Source organism: Triticum aestivum, chromosome 7D, assembly GCF_018294505.1.
Source record: "Triticum aestivum cultivar Chinese Spring chromosome 7D, IWGSC CS RefSeq v2.1, whole genome shotgun sequence".
Lineage (NCBI taxonomy): Eukaryota > Viridiplantae > Streptophyta > Magnoliopsida > Poales > Poaceae > Triticum > Triticum aestivum.
Genome location: NC_057814.1, coordinates 570,299,507 through 570,320,409, shown reverse-complemented (window position 1 = coordinate 570,320,409; position 20,903 = coordinate 570,299,507). Strand labels below are relative to the sequence as shown.

The window sequence follows — 20,903 nt, the reverse complement described above, 5'->3', positions numbered from 1 at the left end:
TGGCACCAACCGGGACCAAAGGCCTTGTGCTGCCCCGCGTCAAAAGTTTAGTCCCACCTCTCTAGTTGAGAGGGCTCGAGAGTGGTTTATAAGCGCTGCTGCGCCCACCCTCTCGAACTCCTCTCAACTGCAGGCTTTCAGGCCTAACCGTTCTCTTTGCCTGTGGGGCCTACTGGGCCTTCTGCGGGCCTGAATCCTGGCCCATGGATGGGTTTCTAGTCGTATTCAGGCCGTGGTGGCCCAGTAGGTGGCATATTTTTTTCCTCTGTTTTTTTCTCTTTTGCTTTACTTGTTTTGTTTTGTTTCTACTTACAACAAAAAACTTATTTATTTTATTTCTAATTACTTATGTATTTTATTTTAATTATTTTATTTTTATTTATTTTACTGCTGCTATTTTTACTTAATTTATTAAGGTTTATTTATTTTAGTTACTATAGTTTATTTTTATTTTATTTTATTAAGGTTTACTTATTTTTATTTATTTTATTAAGGTTTATTTATTTTATAAATATAAAAAAATGAACATAGATGCGCTTATAGAGGAAATTCAACCTAAATTCATAATAAATTTCTATGAAATTTACTGTGAATTTAGGTCAAAGTCCCTGTATAAGGGCATCTATTTGCACTTTAAGAGGAGCTCAACAATGCAGAGAGGGACGGGCTTATAAACTGGTGTGAGCGCCCTTCGGTGAGTACTCATCCAAAGTACTCGCAAGCAAGGATCTACACTACATATGCAACATTATCAAAGGAAGGTTGTATATGTGGACTGGGCTGCAGAAATGCCAGAATAGAGAGAAGGTAGTCCTATCGAAGACTAGCATCTTCTGGAAACCACCATCTTGCAGCAACAGGAGGGAGTAGAGTAGCATAAAGTAAAGTAGTAGTAGTGTTATCAACCTCGGCCAGAGATCCTTTCTCGACTCCCTGCGAGAAAGCAATCCCAGAGCCATACTATCCAGTTATCATCACAATCCATTTCTCATCACCAGTATCCAGTTCTAGTTGTATCGATCGGGATACAACTCCAAGTGTCTGTTACCGTAGGACAAGCTATCGATAGATGTTTTCTTCCCTGCAGGGGTGCACCAACTTACCCACCACGCTCGATTAACTTTGGCCGGACACACTTTCCTGGGTCATGCCCGGCTTCGGCCAAACAATACGCCGCAACCCGACCTAGGCTTAATAGAGAGGTCAGCACGCCGGACAAAACCTATGCCCCCAGGGGTCATGGGCAATCTCCTCGGGAACTCCTGCACGTTGCGTACGCGGCTGGTGAGCAGACCTAGCTACCTCCTTTAAAAAGGCAGGTGCTTACCAGTCCAACCCGGCGCGCGCCGCTCAGTCGCTGACGTCTATTAAGCTTCGGTTGATGCATACGACGCAGAACGCCCATACTATGCCCACGTGATGGTTAGTGCAATCAGGCCAGAGGCCCCTCGGATCAAATATCCAAATCGTAGTGGATTAGGAGCACGCGGTAACAAGCAGAGACTCACGAAAGATGTGACCCCATTGCCCCGTCTCGAGGACTTACGGCAAGGGCTAGGAATGCCCGGCCACACCTCGTAATTATCTCGCGGGCACCCTCCAGGTCAACCCGTCTCCACATCACTCGCGGGTACCCCTCAGGGTCGACCCGCCTTTCCAAGTAGCAGTGGTAAAGTCCAAGTATCCGTGTGTCCAAACATCAAGGGGAAAACTCGAGGAATCACCCCCGGTGAATTCCACTCGATGTAATCATCAAGGTGAACGTAAGAGGAACCACCCCCAAGATTCACACTTGAGGGGTTGCACGACAGAGTCGTATCGGAAGTGGTTAAGGAGGAAATCACCCTCGATGACCACGACCGAATAGCTACACTACAGCGTTAACATCAGAAGTGCTGAAGAGGTCTCACCCTCGGCACTCGATAGTAACCCAGTAGTGTCGAGCAAATAAGGGGAAAGTGATGTGCGGTGCCGGGGCCTGGTCTTCGATCCCGTTGATCGGGTCTTCGATGATGAAGCAGGGGCAACTGGGACAAGGTGGGGGTCACTGATGGATCACTAACCAACCTATACTAAGCAGTTTAGGATAAGTAGGTAAGGTACAATGAGCAGGTTACAAAAACAGGCTATGCATCAGAATAGGAGCAAACAATTACAGTAGCAAAATCTAATGCAAGCCTGAGAGAAAGGAAATGGGCGATATCGGGATGATCAAAGGGGGGGGGCTTGCCTGGAAGCTCTGCTGAAAAGGAAGAAGTGTCGTCGTCGACGTAGTCGATCACAGGGGCAGCATCGGTCTCGGGGTCTACCGAAGAGAAGAGGGGGGAGAAACAATAAATATAAAGCAAACAAAGCATCATAATGCATAACATGGTAAAACACGATGTTAGGGGTGAACTAACGCAGTGCTAGGTGATACAGACGAAGAGGGAAAACATCCGGGAATGTAATACCGGTTTCGGACCTGTGTCAGACAGATGACCGGAGGGGGAATGTTCCATGTTTGGATAGTTAGAGGCATCTGACAGGTAAACGGACCGCATATTCGGATTCGTCTCGTCATTCTGAGCAACTTTCATATATAAAGTTTTTCGATCCGAGCTACGGTTTATTTTCTGTTAATTCTAAAGTTTTAAATCAATTTCTAAAATTTCTGGTTTTATTTTAATTTGTTTTAATCCGAGCTGACCAAGTCAACTTTGACTAGTCAAAAGGGCAGGGTGTGGCCCAAATTTCATAGGTTGTACCTAAACAAATACATAAAACTAATCTAATTGAAAGGGACCCACATGTCATCTACACTTAAACTAATCAAGAAATTTAATTAACCTAACTATTCCTAGACTAGTCTAACTGGGCCGGCCATGCTGGACACTAGCATGTTGGCCGAATATGCTAGGCACGCATGCACGGGAGTGCACAGCGGCCATGGCCTACGGCGGCAGCAGCAGCAAGCAGTAGCCAAGAGCAACAGCGGTAGTGATTTGGAGCAGCAGCGACATGGATTAGAAGCCGGGAGCAGCAGTAGCGGCGGCATGAGCAGCAGCCAAAGCAGCAGGAGCGTAGCAGGAGGCAGTAGCAAGCAGCGGCAAGCAGTAGGCAACAGCGGACGAGGCAGCAGGCGGGCGTGAGCGAGCCCAGGCGCGCACAGGCGCGGGCGACTGCGAAGAGGCAGCAGCGCAGACGAGCAGGGGCGCGGCCCCGGTGGGCGTGGCCAGGCCCCGACGGGCACGGCTGGAGTGGCGCGCAGGGCGCAGCCTCGAGGAGGCAGGACGCGGGCGGATGTGTGGCGCGCGTGCGGTGCGCGGCCGGGGGCATGCGCGGGGCGGCCATAGGCGTACAGGAGCACCGGGCAGAGGCGCGCGGGGCTCGCCGAGCTCGACAGGGTCGAGCTAGCGGCCACGGCGAATAACGACGTCGGCTGCAGGCGGTGATGGTAGCTACGGCACCGGTTCGATATGTAAGGAGAGGGCTTCCGAAGAGGAGCTCACCGTGTAGGCACACGAGGACCCGTCGATAGATTAGGAGCAGCAGGCGTCGCCGGATCCGAAGAAGATCGCCGGTGGCAGCCGTGGGGAGGATGAGGTCGATTCGGTCGATGCGGTGGCGCGGAGCTCGCGTTCTTCGGCGCAGACGAAGCACAGGGACGCAGCCAGGCTCCTGGACACGGTCCCAGGCCAAGGGGTGGTCGGTGGGCGCAGGAAGACGCCGGCCATGGCGACGGTGGCGGCGGTCTCCTCTTTTTTTTTACCAGGCATGCCCCTTTCCATTTAAGATAAACGGAAATACAACAGTCTTCGATACAGCCAGGAAGCAAGGAAAGAGGAGCAGCGAGTTCAACGCGCTGCCAGGAAACCCACAACGGTCTCCTCTAGATCGGGAAGAGGAGCGAGTGTGGGGAAGAAGTGGGAGAGGCAAGTGGAGGGGAGGCAATGAGGTCGAGGGGGCTGCAGGGGGTGGCGTCCTTATCTTCCCCCGGCGGAAACGGCGAGGTGGTCGGGGACGACCGACGGGCGCGCCTCGGTCGGCTTCCCCTGTAGCGATCTGGAAGGCGACCGAGTGGGGTTGGCTGGGCCGGCCTGGGCCCGTCCCTGTGGCCTAAGGCCCAGGGGCAGGGGGGTTTCTTTTCTTTCCTTTTAAATTTTGTTTTTCTTTTATTTGTTTTGTTTCTGATTCTTTTCAAATTATTTTAGTTTTAAAACACAAAACTTGCACCACAATTTGTGATATATAACAGGCCACTGCCATAATAACTTTGGCACTTAAATAAATTAGTTTGTAACTTTTATCATTTAAAAAGCATTTAAAATATTGCACTGGCCCCTGTTTTAATCATTTTAAGGCACCTAAGCACTTTATAAAAAATTGGTTTCACCAAGACAGTTACTCATCGATTAATTCTAATGCGATGAACATTTTTATTTTACTGTTTGAATAAATATTATTTTTACTTTATTTTAAATTTGAACTTGAATTCGGTTTGGATTAAAGTGAGGTTTAGAAAATCAATTGCGATGGCGTGGCACAAATAACAGGAGTTTACTGAAGCATGACACCCGGGGTGTTACAAATCTCCTCCACTACAAGAAATCTCGTCCCGAGATTTAAGGGGTGGAGTAAGGGGGAAAGACTCGGGAAGGAAAGAGCCCAACACAAGATAGGTACCAGGGGGCTATCTTAGTGAACGTGGCATAGAGGCATCTAGCTAGTTGAAATTCAAGAAAGTCATCGAGAGCAAGTTAAGAAGGTGCAATAAGAAGTTTCAAGCGGGTAGGCAACCGTTCATTGCCTGAAACTGAGGGTGAAAAGGGGTTCAGAGCAATGGGAATAAGTATTGCGTCTGATACCAGAATAGAACACTAGGTATGTGGCTCGTGATTTACATACGAAGCCAAGCGCGAGGAACAATTTTGGAAAACAAGGATGTACAAGAGAGTCAGGTGTCGATCCTGTAGAACTGTGGGTATGGGCCCACCATGTGGGTTGAAAGCAGGAAGGGCACTAACATTTTTCACGGTCATGATAGCAAGGTAGGTCAGAGGACAACCTGTCAGTTATGTTGGCAACAACGTTGGTACCAAGGGCGAGGGACGAAGAGAACCATTTTCCTGCTCGTTAAGACGAGACAGACCAATATGCAAAGTTCTCGTCCGTCGGCGGCTACCGGAATGTCATCAACAATAGTAACAAGGTCTTATTGACAAATTGTACCTCGAGGTGTTTTTTTTAAGCAAGGAATTATTTTTGCTTATATAATATAGATCAAAAGAAAGATTAACCACCCAATGGAAAGGAAAATTTGTTTACACTCAAGAATTGGAAGTATATCCTCCCCAAGGAAAGGCGGAGCACGATATACATGATAGGCCAGCAAGACCAAAAAGCATTTAGATAAAGGGGCGAGGGAAGAATCATGATATTACCCACACAACAGTGTTTGGATAATAGATCAAGAAACATTTAGCATTGCACTTCAATGTTCTTGTTGATATTCGGAATACCACAGTCATGCTTCGATGCGGCAATGATATGGTGTCAAGTAAAGATTGGGTTCGAAGATCTCAAGAGATACCAAGAAACAATTCCAAGATATCTCAGAACGTAAGGAATAACCAAGCACAACCAGGTCTGTATTGGCAGAAAGTCAAGATGTCATCGATGAGATCACAAATCATCGAGGGGCAGGGATGGCATTTCTAGCCATGAATTCAATTGACATCTTTGAAAAAGCCAAAGTGTAGACGGTGATCACGACAGATTTTGTCGAGAGACTCTATGAAGATGCCATCGAGCAGAAAAGGAAGGATGAAGTGAAAGGCTATGAGAACCAGGGATTCGACACAAGCTCGAAGTCAAGCTTGTTGTTCGAGGTGAAATGATAAGATGAGGAAGATCGACGTAAGCTTAGCTCATCGTCGAAAGTTCTCCGGGCATAAGGACCAGGTAGCACAGTTAAAAGTTGACACTATAAAAATATAGCCGATCAGGCTAGGAATGACGTGATGGAGTATTAAACTTCTCAACAACAAAATACTGGGAGTACTGAACCTCAGTGTTGATTCGATTCACAAATCGGTGTTCTTGGTTAACGACAACCCAGAACCCGTGAAGTGACTATGACGGGGAAAGGAACCACTTCACCAGAAATTCATAAGATGAAGTGCAATGGGTTGATATCCTCGAGATACCAGGGGGTAATACTCGAAGGTAGAACAAAATAGAGGTTGGGCCGGTGATTTTTCTTGCTTTGGGTTCAATGGATTGATTTTTCTTGCAATGGGAGAAGTGCTTAGCTTTGGGTTCAATCTTGCGGTGTCCTTTCCCAGTGACAGTAGGGGCAGCAAGGCACGTATTGCATTGTTGCCATGGAGGATAACAAGACGGGGTTTATATCATATTGCATGAGTTTATCCCTCTACATCATGTCATCTTGCTTAAAGCGTTACTCTGTTCTTATGAACTTAATACTCTAGATGCATGCTGGATAGCGGTCGATGTGTGGAGTAATAGTAGTAGATGCAGGCAGGAGTCGGTCTACTTGTCTCGGACGTGATGCCTATATACATGATCATACCTAGATATTCTCATAACTATGCTCAATTTTGTCAACTGCTCAACAGTAATTTGTTCACCCACTGTAAAACTTATGCTCTCGAGAGAAGCCTCTAGTGAAACCTATGGCCCCCGGGTCTATTTTCCATCATATTAATCTTCCAACACTTAGTTATTTTTATTGCCTTTTATTTTACTTTGCATCTTTATCATAAAAATACCAAAAATATTATCCTATCATTTCTATCAGATCTCACTCTCGTAAGTGACCGTGTAGGGATTGACAACCCCTTATCGCGTTGGTTGCGAGGATTTATTTGTTTGTGTAGGTGCGAGGGACTCGTGCGTGGCCTCCTACTGGATTGATACCTTGGTTCTCAAAAACTGAGGGAAATACTTACGCTACTTTGCTGCATTACCCTTTCCTCTTCAAGGGAAAACCAACGCAGTGCTCAAGAGGTAGCAAGAAGGATTTCTGGCGCCGTTGCCGGGGAGGCTTACGCAAGGTCAAGTCAAGATTTGACTCCCAGCAGCGAGCCATTTCTAGCGCCGTTGCCGGGGAGTCTATGCAAAAGTCAACATACGAAGTACCCATCACAAACCCTTATCTCCCGCATTACATTATTTGTCATTTGCCTCTCGTTTTCCTCTCCCCCACTTCACCCTTGCCATTTTATTCGCCCTCTCTTTTCCGTTCGCCTCTTTTTCGCTTAGTCATTATGGCTAGTCCCCTATCTTCTTCGTTGTCTCCCGAAAATGAAGTTCTTAATTTTAAGCAAAGGGAAGGAGAAAATCTAAAACACGCTTGGTATAGAATTTGCAATGCTCAAAATAGATCTACCAGGAAGCAATCTACTTCCGTTCTTCTCCGCAATTTTTATGCAGGCGCTACTCCTTGGTACAGATATATCCTTGATACCATCACCGGAGGGAATTTCTTGGGTAGCCATACTTTTGATTCTTATAATGCTATGATAGATTTGTTTGGCTCACCTCCTCTTTTGGTTAATGGAACTATGTTAACTTGGAGCATGTAATGCAAAGACTTGAAATTATTGAAAATAAAGTTGCTACCGTAGAGTTAATTGAAAATTTGGATAAAAAGATCCACAACCAAATTACCCAATATGGATCCAAAGTAGGAGTCACTTTGAAAAATATGAAGGAGAAGGAACCCATAGTTAATGAAAAAATAAATCAGGATTCCACTAGAATCGATAAACTTGAGGGTATCATTAGCAACTTGGGAACCGCTTTTTCTTCCGTAAAAAATACTCCAAGTCCTCCAACTAAAATTGCCAAGCTTATGTATGTTCCTAAAAATAAGGGTGAATCCTCTAGCAAGGAAACTGCGGATCTCAAATCTATAAGTATTCATCCCAATCTTTTTGCTATCATTAAGGAACCATTTGCTACAAACGAATTTTTTGGTTATGTGCCTAGAAGTTTGATGATTAATAAAAAGAAAGAAACTCCTAAGGATGATGGATGTCTCATTAAAGAATTGCCAACCAAAGATGGCAGTACCTAGATCTATCCTTGTTTTTATGCCTAGCTAGGGGCGTTAAACGATAGCTTGTTGGGAGGCAACCCAATTTTATTTTTAGTTTTTTGCTTTTTGATTCTGTTTAGGAATAAATGTTTGATCTAGCCTCTGGTTAGACTTGTTTTTATGTTTTAATTAGTGTTTGTGCCAAGTTAAACCTATAGGATCTTCTTGGATGATAGTTATTTGATCTTGCTGAACATTGCAGAAACTTTCTGTTCACGAAAATAATTGTTAAAAATCACCAGAACGTGATAAAATATTGATTCCAGTTTCTTCTAATCAATAAACAAATTGTCTAGGTTGTCCTATTTTGGCTGAATTTTTGGAGTTCCAGAAGTTTGCGTTAGTTACAGATTACTACAGACTGTTCTGTTTTTGACAGATTCTGTTTTTCGTGTGTTGTTTGCTTATTTTGATGAATCTATGGCTAGTAAAATAGTTTATAAACCATAGAGAAGTTGGAATACAGTAACTTTATCACCAATATAAATAAAGAATGAGTTCATTACAGTACTTGAAGTGGTGTTTTGTTTTCTTTCGCTAACGGAGCTCACAAGATTTTCTGTTAAGTTTTGTGTTGTGAAGTTTTGAAGTTTTGGGTGAAAGATTTGATGGATTATGGAACAAGGAGTGGCAAGAGCCTAAGCTTTGGGATGCCCAAGGCACCCCAAGATAATCTAAGGACACCAAAAAGCCAAAGCTTGGGGATGCCCCGGAAGGCATCCCCTCTTTCGTCTACTTCCATCGGTAACTTTACTTGGAGCTATATTTTTATTCACCACATGATATGTGTTTTGCTTGGAGCGTCTTGTATGATTTGAGTCTTTGCTTTTTAGTTTACCACAATCATCCTTGCTGTACACACCTTTTGAGAGAGACACACATGATTCAGAAATTATTAGAATACTCTATGTGCTTCACTTATATCTTTTGAGTTATATAGTTTTTGCTCTAGTACTTCACTTATATCTTTTAGAGCACGGTGGTAACTTTTGTTTTATAGAAACTATTATTCTCTCATACTTCACTTATATTATTTTGAGAGTCTTAAATAGCATGGTAATTTGCTTAAATAATCCTAATATGCTAGGTATTCAAGACTAGTAAAAACTTTCTTATGAGTGTGATGAATACTAAGAGAAGTTTGATGCTTGATGATTGTTTTGAGATATGGAGGTAGTGATATTAAAGTTGTGCTAGTTGAGTAGTTGTGAATTAGAGAAATACTTGTGTTGAAGTTTGCAAGTCCCGTAGCATGCACGTATGGTAAACGTTATGTAACAAATTTGAAACATGAGGTGTTCTTTGATTGTCCTCCTTATGAGTGGCTGTCGGGGACGAGCGATGGTCTTTTCCTACCAATCTATCCCCCTAGGAGCATGCGCGTAGTGCTTGGTTTTTGATGGCTTGTAGATTTTTGCAATAAGTATGTGAGTTCTTTATGACTAATGTTGAGTCCATGGATTATGCGCACTCTCACCTTTCCATCATTTCTAGCCTCTTCGGTACCGTGCATTGCCCTTTCTCACATTGAGATTTGGTGCGAACTTCGCCGGTGCATCCAAACCCCGTGATATGATACGCTCTTTCACACATAAACCTCCTTATATCTTCCTCAAAACAGCCACCATACCTACCTATTATGGCATTTCCATAGCCATTCCGAGATATATTGCCATGCAACTTTCCACCGTTCCGTTTATCATGACACGTTCATCATTGTCATATTGCTTTGCATGATCATGTAGTTGACATAGTATTTGTGGCAAAGCCACCATTCATAATTCTTTCATACATGTCACTCTTGGTTCATTGCATATCCCGGTACACCGCCGGAGGCATTCATATAGAGTCATACTTTGTTCTAGTATCGAGTTGTAATCATTGAGTTGTAAATAAATAGAAATGTGATGATCATCATTTTCTAGAGCATTGTCCCAAGTGAGGTAAAAAAAGAGAAGGCCCAAAAAATGAGAGAAAAAGAGAGAAGGGACAATGTTACTATCCTTTTTACCACACTCGTGCTTCAAAGTAGCACCATAATCTTCATGATAGAGAGTCTCTTGTTTTGTCACTTTCATATACTAGTGGGAACTTTTCATTATAGAACTTGGCTTGTATATTCCAACAATGGGCTTCCTCAAATGCCCTAGGTCTTCATGAGCAAGCAAGTTGGATGCACACCCACTTAGTTTCTTTTGTTGAGCTTTCATATATTTATAGCTCTAGTGCATCCGTTGCATGGCAATCCCTACTCCTTGCATTAACATCAATCTATGGGCATCTCCATAGCTCATTGATTAGCCTCGTTGATGTGAGACTTATTCCCTTTTTGTCTTCTCCACATAACCCCCATCATTATATTCTATTCCACCCATAGTGCTATATCCACGGCTCACGCTCATGTATTGCGTAAAGGTTAAAAAAGTTTGATATTACTAAAGTATGAAACAATTGCTTGGCTTGTCATTGGGGTTGTGCATGATGAGAGCATTCTTGTGTGATGAAAATGGAGCATGACTAAATTATATGATTTTTTCGGGATGAACTTTCTTTGGCCATGTTATTTTGAGAGGACATAATTGCTTAGTTAGTATGCTTGAAGTATTATTATTTTTATGTCAATATTAAAATTTTATCTTGAATCTTTCGGATCTGAATATTCATACCACAATTAAGAAGAATTACATTGAAATTATGCCAAGTAGCACTCCACATCAAAAATTCTGTTTTTTATCATTTACCTACTCGAGGACGAGCATGAATTAAGCTTGGGGATGCTTGATACGTCTCCAACGTATCTATAATTTTTTATTGTTCCATGCTATAATATATTCTGTTTTGGACATTAATGGGCTTTATTATACACTTTTATATTATTTTTGGGACTAACCTATTAACCGGAGGCCCAGCCCAGAATTGCTGTTTTTTTGCCTATTGCAGAGTTTCGCAGAAAAAGAATATCAAACGGAGTCCAAACGGAATGAAACCTTCGGGAATGTGATTTTCGGAACGAACGTGATCCAGAGGACTTGGACCCTACGTCAAGACATCAACCAGGAGGGCACGAGGTAGGGGGCGCGCCTACCCTCCCAGGCGCCCTCCACCCTCGTGGGCCCCACGTTGCTCCACCAACATACTTCTTCCTCCTATATATACCTACGTACCCCCAAACTACCAGATACGGAGCCCAAAACCTAATTCCACCGGCGCAACCTTCTATACCCGTGAGATCCCATCTTGGGGCCTGTTCCGGAGCTCTGCCGGAGGGGGCATCGATCATGGAGGGCTTCTACATCAACACCATAGCCTCTCCGATGAAGTGTGAGTAGTTTACCTCAGACCTTCGGGTCCATAGTTATTAGCTAGATGGCTTCTTCTCTCTCTTTGGATCTCAATACAATGTTCTCCCCCTCTCTCGTGGAGATCTATTCGATGTAATCTTCTTTTGCGGTGTGTTTGTTGAGACCGATGGATTGTGGGTTTATGATCAAGTTTATCTATGAACAATATTTGAATCTTCTCTGAATTCTTTTATGTATGATTGGTTATCTTTGCAAGTCTCTTCGAATTATCAGTTTGGTTTGGCCTACTAGATTGATCTTTCTTGCAATGGGAGAAGTGCTTAGCTTTGGGTTCAATCTTGCGGTGTCCTTTCCCAGTGACAGTAGGGGCAGCAAGGCACGTATTGTATTGTTGCCATCGAGGATAACAAGATGGGGTTTATACCATATTGCATGAGTTTATCCCTCTACATCATGTCATCTTGCTTAAAGTGTTACTCTGTTCTTATGAACTTAATACTCTAGATACATGCTGGATAGTGGTCGATGTGTGGAGTAATAGTAGTAGATGCAGGCAGGAGTCGGTCTACTTGTCTCGAACAAGATGCCTATACACATGATCATACCTAGATATTCTCATAACTATACTCAATTCTGTCAATTGCTCAACAGTAATTTGTTCACCCACTGTAAAACTTATGCTCTCGAGAGAAGCCTCTAGTGAAACCTATGGCCCCCGGGTCTATTTTCCATCATATTAATCTTCCAACACTTAGTTATTTTTATTGCCTTTTATTTTACTTTTCATCTTTATCATAAAAATACCAAAAATATTATCCTATCATTTCTATCAGATCTCACTCTCGTAAGTGACCGTGTAGGGATTGACAACCCCTTATCGCGTTGGTTGCGAGGATTTATTTGTTTGTGTAGGTGCGAGGGACTCGTGCGTGGCCTCCTACTGGATTGATACCTTGGTTCTCAAAAACTAAGGGAAATACTTACGCTACTTTGCTGCATCACCCTTTCCTCTTCAAGGGAAAACCAACGCAGTGCTCAAGAGGTAGCAGCCGGCGTACTGATCTGCAGAAGGCAAGTACTTTAACTTGTCCGAGAAATAGAATCAAAGGAGAACAATCATGATCGGAATCACGGTTGCAAAGGATCAATTCACAGATACCAGATGATATTTATCAAGGAAATAGTTATTATTACAAGAAGCTTCCATGATAGGATCTACATCGTGTCCATGGGCATGAAGACAAAGTTCAAGGTCGACTCCCACTTCTTCAATGCATAACCTTTCATTCACTCCTCGTTTTCAAAGAATTAGTAGTGCGAAAGATTTATCTGGTGAAGCAGCAGAAGAGTATGAATCACATCTCTTTCGAGTTCACACGGATTAGGGAAGGCATAGGTTCAACCCATAGGGGTATCTTAGGAACATATACCACTAATTTCAGGATTAAAATATACCAGCTCGAAAGCAGAGCATGGTTGACAAAAGCAGATGATAGAATTTACCAAAGGCATTATATGTCAGGGCAAAACTCACAAGTTTAATGAATATGAAGGACATTGTCGGATAATAATCCAACCAAGGATATGGCGGTTCATAAAAGATCTGATGTGAGTATCGATACTCACCCAGAAGAAGAAAGAATGCAAAGGAATCGGGTTATAGATATAACTGGATAACTTTAAAGCTTGAATACAAAGGAATTACGATTTTCAAATCAGAAGATCTGAAGCAGAGGCTCTGATCAAAAGATAATTGAGTTGAATCGATACAGATCGACAATCAATCAATGTTTGATTTGACAAGAACAAGCTCATGTTTGGAGTGACGTCTGAGCCGGAAGGATGAATGCTAGGATCTGATTGAGGATTACGAGCATTCGCGACATATTGGATCAAGGGACTCGAAACGATAGTGACAGAGGATGTCAACGAAGATTACTAGAAATATGGAATTAACCATAATGCAAGCAAACAAGAATTTCAACAACAATAGGCTGCTGAGGATTTTCGGAAGATCGAATGGTATTTCAAAGACTTTTGTGAAATACCTAAACAATTGGGGATGAACGAATCCTCGATAATTGTGAGGAATAATTCGTACATGTATTCAGGCGGAAAAGGAGCTGCAACGTAGTAGGCACAGTGGATTCTCGAAATACCTAAAAGTATTACAAGGCATCTTGTAATAACAAGATCAACTTGGGATGACAATATGAACGACAGGTGTATGTAGTTATCCAGAGGGGTTTATCGGTGATATGGAATTGCAACGGCGAAGGGCACAAGTGTTTCGGGGAAACATCGGAGAGTATCTTCGAAATCTTCTGAAGCAGCAAGCGATCATCTGGACTGAAGGGGCTCTCCGGGAGAAAGTGGGTACGAGATCCTAATGTCAGACTTAGTAAAACGTTTAACCCGAATAGACGAGAGATCAGAGTCCCAGAGTATAGACGAGGAATAAAAGATCCTAATACCACCCAATGGCGACGTGGGCCCGTAAGCCACACAACCAAGCTAGTAAAAGTTTTTCATTGACTAGACTCAACTTCGGCCAAGGAGTTGGAAGGGGGGCTACCTACAGGCAGTCGGCTCTGATACCAACTTGTGACGCCCTCGATTCAATCGTACACTAATCATACACGCAAATGTGTACGATCAAGACCAAGGACTCATGGGAAGATATCACAACACAACTGTAGACACAAATTAAAATAATACAAGCTTTATATTACAAGCCAGGGGCCTCGAGGGATCGAATACATAAGCTCGAAAACACAAGAGTCAGCGGAAGCAACAATATCTGAGTACAGACATAAGTTAGACAAGTTGCCTTAAGAAGGCCAGCACAAAAGCAACATTGATCGAAAAGGCAAGGCCTCCTGCCTGGGAGCCTCCTAACTACTCCTGGTCGTCGGCGGTCTCCACGTAGTAGTAAGCATTGGCGGTGACATCTGGCCCCTGGGCTCCGATATCTGGTTGCATCAACCGGAAAGAAGAAGAAAGGGGCAAAGGGGGAGGAAAGCAACCGTGAGTACTCATCCAAATTACTCGCAAGCAAGGATCTACACTACATATGCAACATTATCAAAGGAAGGTTGTATATGTGGACTGGGCTGCAGAAATGCCAGAATAGAGAGAAGGTAGTCCTATCGAAGACTAGCATCTTCTGGAAACCACCATCTTGCAGCAACAGGAGGGAGTAGAGTAGCATAAAGTAAAGTAGTAGTAGTGTTATCAACCTCGGCCAGAGATCCTTTCTCGACTCCCTGCGAGAAAGCAATCCCAGAGCCATACTATCCAGTTATCATCACAATCCATTTCTCATCACCAGTATCCAGTTCTAGTTGTATCGATCGGGATACAACTCCAAGTGTCTGTTACCGTAGGACAAGCTATCGATAGATGTTTTCTTCCCTGCAGGGGTGCACCAACTTACCCACCACGCTCGATTAACTTTGGCCGGACACACTTTCCTGGGTCATGCCCGGCTTCGGCCAAACAATACGCCGCAACCCGACCTAGGCTTAATAGAGAGGTCAGCACGCCGGACAAAACCTATGCCCCCAGGGGTCATGGGCAATCTCCCCGGGAACTCCTGCACGTTGCGTACGCGGCTGGTGAGCAGACCTAGCTACCTCCTTTAAAAAGGCAGGTGCTTACCAGTCCAACCCGGCGCGCGCCGCTCAGTCGCTAACGTCTATTAAGCTTCGGTTGATGCATACGACGCAGAACGCCCATACTATGCCCACGTGATGGTTAGTGCAATCAGGCCAGAGGCCCCTCGGATCAAATATCCAAATCGTAGTGGATTAGGAGCACGCGGTAACAAGCAGAGACTCACGAAAGATGTGACCCCGTTGCCCCGTCTCGAGGACTTACGGCAAGGGCTAGGAATGCCCGGCCACACCTCGTAATTATCTCGCGGGCACCCTCCAGGTCAACCCGTCTCCACATCACTCGCGGGTACCCCTCAGGGTCGACCCGCCTTTCCAAGTAGCAGTGGTAAAGTCCAAGTATCCGTGTGTCCAAACATCAAGGGGAAAACTCGAGGAATCACCCCCGGTGAATTCCACTCGATGTAATCATCAAGGTGAACGTAAGAGGAACCACCCCCAAGATTCACACTTGAGGGGTTGCACGACAGAGTCGTATCGGAAGTGGTTAAGGAGGAAATCACCCTCGATGACCACGACCGAATAGCTACACTACAGCGTTAACATCAGAAGTGCTGAAGAGGTCTCACCCTCGGCACTCGATAGTAACCCAGTAGTGTCGAGCAAATAAGGGGAAAGTGATGTGCGGTGCCGGGGCCTGGTCTTCGATCCCGTTGATCGGGTCTTCGATGATGAAGCAGGGGCAACTGGGACAAGGTGGGGGTCACTGATGGATCACTAACCAACCTATACTAAGCAGTTTAGGATAAGTAGGTAAGGTACAATGAGCAGGTTACAAAAACAGGCTATGCATCAGAATAGGAGCAAACAATTACAGTAGCAAAATCTAATGCAAGCCTGAGAGAAAGGAAATGGGCGATATCGGGATGATCAAAGGGGGGGGCTTGCCTGGAAGCTCTGCTGAAAAGGAAGAAGTGTCGTCGTCGACGTAGTCGATCACAGGGGCAGCATCGGTCTCGGGGTCTACCGAAGAGAAGAGGGGGGAGAAACAATAAATATAAAGCAAACAAAGCATCATAATGCATAACATGGTAAAACACGATGTTAGGGGTGAACTAACGCAGTGCTAGGTGATACAGACGAAGAGGGAAAACATCCGGGAATGTAATACCGGTTTCGGACCTGTGTCAGACAGATGACCGGAGGGGGAATGTTCCATGTTTGGATAGTTAGAGGCATCTGACAGGTAAACGGACCGCATATTCGGATTCGTCTCGTCATTCTGAGCAACTTTCATATATAAAGTTTTTCGATCCGAGCTACGGTTTATTTTCTGTTAATTCTAAAGTTTTAAATCAATTTCTAAAATTTCTGGTTTTATTTTAATTTGTTTTAATCCGAGCTGACCAAGTCAACTTTGACTAGTCAAAAGGGCAGGGTGTGGCCCAAATTTCATAGGTTGTACCTAAACAAATACATAAAACTAATCTAATTGAAAGGGACCCACATGTCATCTACACTTAAACTAATCAAGAAATTTAATTAACCTAACTATTCCTAGACTAGTCTAACTGGGCCGGCCATGCTGGACACTAGCATGTTGGCCGAATATGCTAGGCACGCATGCACGGGAGTGCACAGCGGCCATGGCCTACGGCGGCAGCAGCAGCAAGCAGTAGCCAAGAGCAACAGCGGTAGTGATTTGGAGCAGCAGCGACATGGATTAGAAGCCGGGAGCAGCAGTAGCGGCGGCATGAGCAGCAGCCAAAGCAGCAGGAGCGTAGCAGGAGGCAGTAGCAAGCAGCGGCAAGCAGTAGGCAACAGCGGACGAGGCAGCAGGCGGGCGTGAGCGAGCCCAGGCGCGCACAGGCGCGGGCGACTGCGAAGAGGCAGCAGCGCAGACGAGCAGGGGCGCGGCCCCGGTGGGCGTGGCCAGGCCCCGACGGGCACGGCTGGAGTGGCGCGCAGGGCGCAGCCTCGAGGAGGCAGGACGCGGGCGGATGTGTGGCGCGCGTGCGGTGCGCGGCCGGGGGCATGCGCGGGGCGGCCATAGGCGTACGGGAGCACCGGGCAGAGGCGCGCGGGGCTCGCCGAGCTCGACAGGGTCGAGCTAGCGGCCACGGCGAATAACGACGTCGGCTGCAGGCGGTGATGGTAGCTACGGCACCGGTTCGATATGTAAGGAGAGGGCTTCCGAAGAGGAGCTCACCGTGTAGGCACACGAGGACCCGTCGATAGATTAGGAGCAGCAGGCGTCGCCGGATCCGAAGAAGATCGCCGGTGGCAGCCGTGGGGAGGATGAGGTCGATTCGGTCGATGCGGTGGCGCGGAGCTCGCGTTCTTCGGCGCAGACGAAGCACAGGGACGCAGCCAGGCTCCTGGACACGGTCCCAGGCCAAGGGGTGGTCGGTGGGCGCAGGAAGACGCCGGCCATGGCGACGGTGGCGGCGGTCTCCTCTTTTTTTTTTACCAGGCATGCCCCTTTCCATTTAAGATAAACGGAAATACAACAGTCCTCGATACAGCCAGGAAGCAAGGAAAGAGGAGCAGCGAGTTCAACGCGCTGCCAGGAAACCCACAACGGTCTCCTCTAGATCGGGAAGAGGAGCGAGTGTGGGGAAGAAGTGGGAGAGGCAAGTGGAGGGGAGGCAATGAGGCCGAGGGGGCTGCAGGGGGTGGCGTCCTTATCTTCCCCCGGCGGAAACGGCGAGGTGGTCGGGGACGACCGACGGGCGCGCCTCGGTCGGCTTCCCCTGTAGCGATCTGGAAGGCGACCGAGTGGGGTTAGGCTAGGCCGGCCTGGGCCCGTCCCTGTGGCCTAAGGCCCAGGGGCAGGGCGGTTTTCTTTTCTTTCCTTTTAAATTTTGTTTTTCTTTTATTTGTTTTGTTTCTGATTCTTTTCAAATTATTTTAGTTTTAAAACACAAAACTTGCACCAAAATTTGTGATATATAACAGGCCACTGCCATAATAACTTTGGCACTTACATAAATTAGTTTGTAACTTTTACCATTTAAAAAGCATTTAAAATATTGCACTGGCCCCTGTTTTAATCATTTTAAGGCACCTAAACACTTTATAAAAAATTGGTTTCACCAAGACAGTTACTCATCGATTAATTCTAATGCGATGAACATTTTTATTTTACTGTTTGAATAAATATTATTTTTACTTTATTTTAAATTTGAAATTGAATTCGGTTTGGATTAAAGTGAGGTTTAGAAAATCAATTGCGATGACGTGGCACAAATAATAGGAGCTTACTGAAGCATGACACCCGGGGTGTTACACAAGCGGTACCCACTTGGGATATGCAAGATGTTTTAAATAATTTTTTGGCACACATACTTTTGACCACGACTACTATGTAACAATGACTGATAACTTCACATTTGAATGTAACACCATTGCACCATGTTATTACAACCGCTAGTCTGAAATTAAGATTAAAATAGACTGTAAATACTCCCTCCGTCCGGGTTTATTAGACCTCTTAGGCCCTTCCCAGTGCTCCACGGTGGATAGGTGCTAAGCATGCCAAATAAGCGAAAAAAATGACATGGCACAACATTGAAGGAGGAGAGATAGCACTTTGATGACCCCAGGAAGAACCAATGCCAAGCGCGAGAACCTAGGCAAACCACTTAAATGAAACAATTTGACCAATGCATGAAAGACTTTAGGTGCTAACTCATTAAATAAAGTGTGCTTAGCAACAACAAGCTAAACACCTATGCATTGGAGAGTTGAGTTGCTAAGGTATTTAATGCATTTAGCACCTCAGCTAAGCACCTTTGCATTGGAAGAGGTCTTAGCATCACAAGCATGTCCCTTTTTATAAGGCCTCGCTTTGAAAAGGTGCATGCATGCAACCATTTCATTGGTTGCATTGAAAACCATTGTTGTTGGTGCCATGACTAGGAAATTAATACACTTCATGCGTGCTTTTTTATTGGCTGCATGCATGTGAGAGAGTGCATTGGGAGTGGAATGGAAGAATTAATGTGGGCAAATTACTATGTGTCTTGGTCTAAGAGAAGTTGTCTTTAGGCCTAATAAACCCGGACGGAGGGAGTATCTGCTAACTTATTAAATTTGAGGACATTCCTTAGAATTTCTAAATGCCTCCTGTAATTTTGAGAACTCTGCAATAATTTCTTCAGAATAAACAGAAGTTTCTCTCTCAGTTTTCAAATTTCTGTTTATATTTCATTTTTTTATAAAGTTTTGTTGCTGTCTAGAAAAGACTGTTTGAATCAAACAGATGCAGCAACGTCAGCAACCTTAATTTTAATAGAATTAACAGTCCTTCACAGACTACCAGTAGTAGGATAGGATATCATCACTTCTGAAAATATAAATAGCATGACAAATATCCAGGTCTAGTGAGTTTAGACTCCAAGAGATCATGGAGCAAGCTTTGCGACTAGTTCGTCCAGAACAGACGGGCAACTGCTCCTCAGGTGCTCATATCCATCAGATTCCATGACCACCTTCAGGTTTCCCGGAGACATCAGGAACTTGAAGCATGCCTTCTTCAGAGCACCGCAACCGTGCTGCTCAGCCAGTGCCAGCGTGGTCGCCACCGTGCTTTTGCAGATGTGATCGCACAGCTTCCCCTCGCAGATCAGCTTCAGCCTCTCCATATCATACCTGTCAGCCGCCACCAGTAAATGCTGAGCAATCTCCGCCGCGCCGCCTTCGTCCATGGCGGGCAACGAGTCGGTGTAGATGAAATGGAGCAACGCCTTGAACACCCTGGCTTCCATGTCGTCGATCAGCACTCGAGTTGCGGTCTTCTCCTTCATAGGGCCAAGGAGCTCCGCCTTGAAAACCGGTGAACGAGCTGCGAGTATGCACCTGTGCGCAGCGAATGTCTCCTCGCCGACCTCGAAAGTAACATCGGCCGCCTCACCGGCCAAGAGTAGTTGTCCAAGATGATGGTGCATGTTGGACGGTGGCACCACAACGTGCTGTGGGATTGGCTCAGTGAAGATCTCCTTTGACACGGTGACATCGCACCTGATGCTGAAAACATCATCCCTAAGGTAAGGGGATTCCTCCAAGTCCTTTCTCTTGATGAATTGACCAAAGCCCCATCCTGTATCTTTCGTGGAGAATGTGCGTAGCTGGCTGCTGCATCCAAGGTTTTGGTTACCGAATGAGGCAATTTTACCGAGGGTGACTGATAAACGTGGTTACCACGGTTACCGGAAAATACCGAGAAATACCGAGAATATTTCAAACGAATTTTATAGTTGAATTTTGAATTCAAATAAATGAATGAACGAACATTCAAACCAAAGACCTGTCAAAACAGGAACTAGGTTGCTATGGACACGTCAGAATCAACTCTCCTTGCATTAATTAGATCCTAGGCACTTTACTACAAATCGAGCGTTAAAATTCAAAATTTTCAAAAATAATGGTATTTTTTGCTCGGTATGTGGATTTACCGAGGGGCACGGAAATACGCGGTAACCATGGGAAATCTTGAAATTTCGACTGGTAACCAAAACCTTGGCTGCATCTGCTGTACAATGCCACTGGTTGCCTGTCATGGTCAAGCAAACTAATCTTGAACTCTGCTTTGACTTCACCAGCATTAGTTGGAGCAGTACTATAGTGCAGATAGATGGATATCCAATCTGCGTCTTCAGTCACACAGCCGTCTGGGTAGTAGCGCATACACCAGGGATGGCATCCGATGGTGAAAGTCTCGGACTTGATGTATTTGCCATTGCCAAGCCCCTTGGTGCGGGAGTAGCCGTCTATCTTGACGACGTGCGACCCGGACATGGCCTGCGCGACGATGGCCGACGCAGGCGGCGACGACGATCCGTCGTTGGGAGCGATGTTGCCCACGGAGGACGAAGAGGACAT

The 20,903-nt window shown here is 45.2% G+C and overlaps 1 protein-coding gene across 1 annotated transcript; it reads right to left on the bottom strand.

Annotated features, from left to right (window-relative positions):
* Window positions 1–19,426: 19,426 nt before the first annotated feature.
* LOC123165611 (BTB/POZ and MATH domain-containing protein 1-like) lies at window positions 19,427–20,903 on the bottom strand. The gene is made up of 2 exons (XM_044583295.1): window positions 20,477–20,903; window positions 19,427–20,205 (listed from the first exon to the last, which is right to left on the bottom strand). The coding sequence occupies exons 1-2, from the start codon at window positions 20,901–20,903 to the stop codon at window positions 19,427–19,429; spliced, it is 1,206 nt and encodes a 401-aa protein (XP_044439230.1).

Coding starts and splice junctions, on each gene's coding strand:
- LOC123165611 (XM_044583295.1), bottom strand. CDS start 20,903: ATGTCCTCTTCGTCCTCCGTGGGCAACATCGCTCCCAACGACGGATCG. Junction 20,206..20,476: donor GCGTATTTCCGTGCCCCTCG/GTAAATCCACAT, acceptor CACGTTTATCAG/TCACCCTCGGTAAAATTGCC.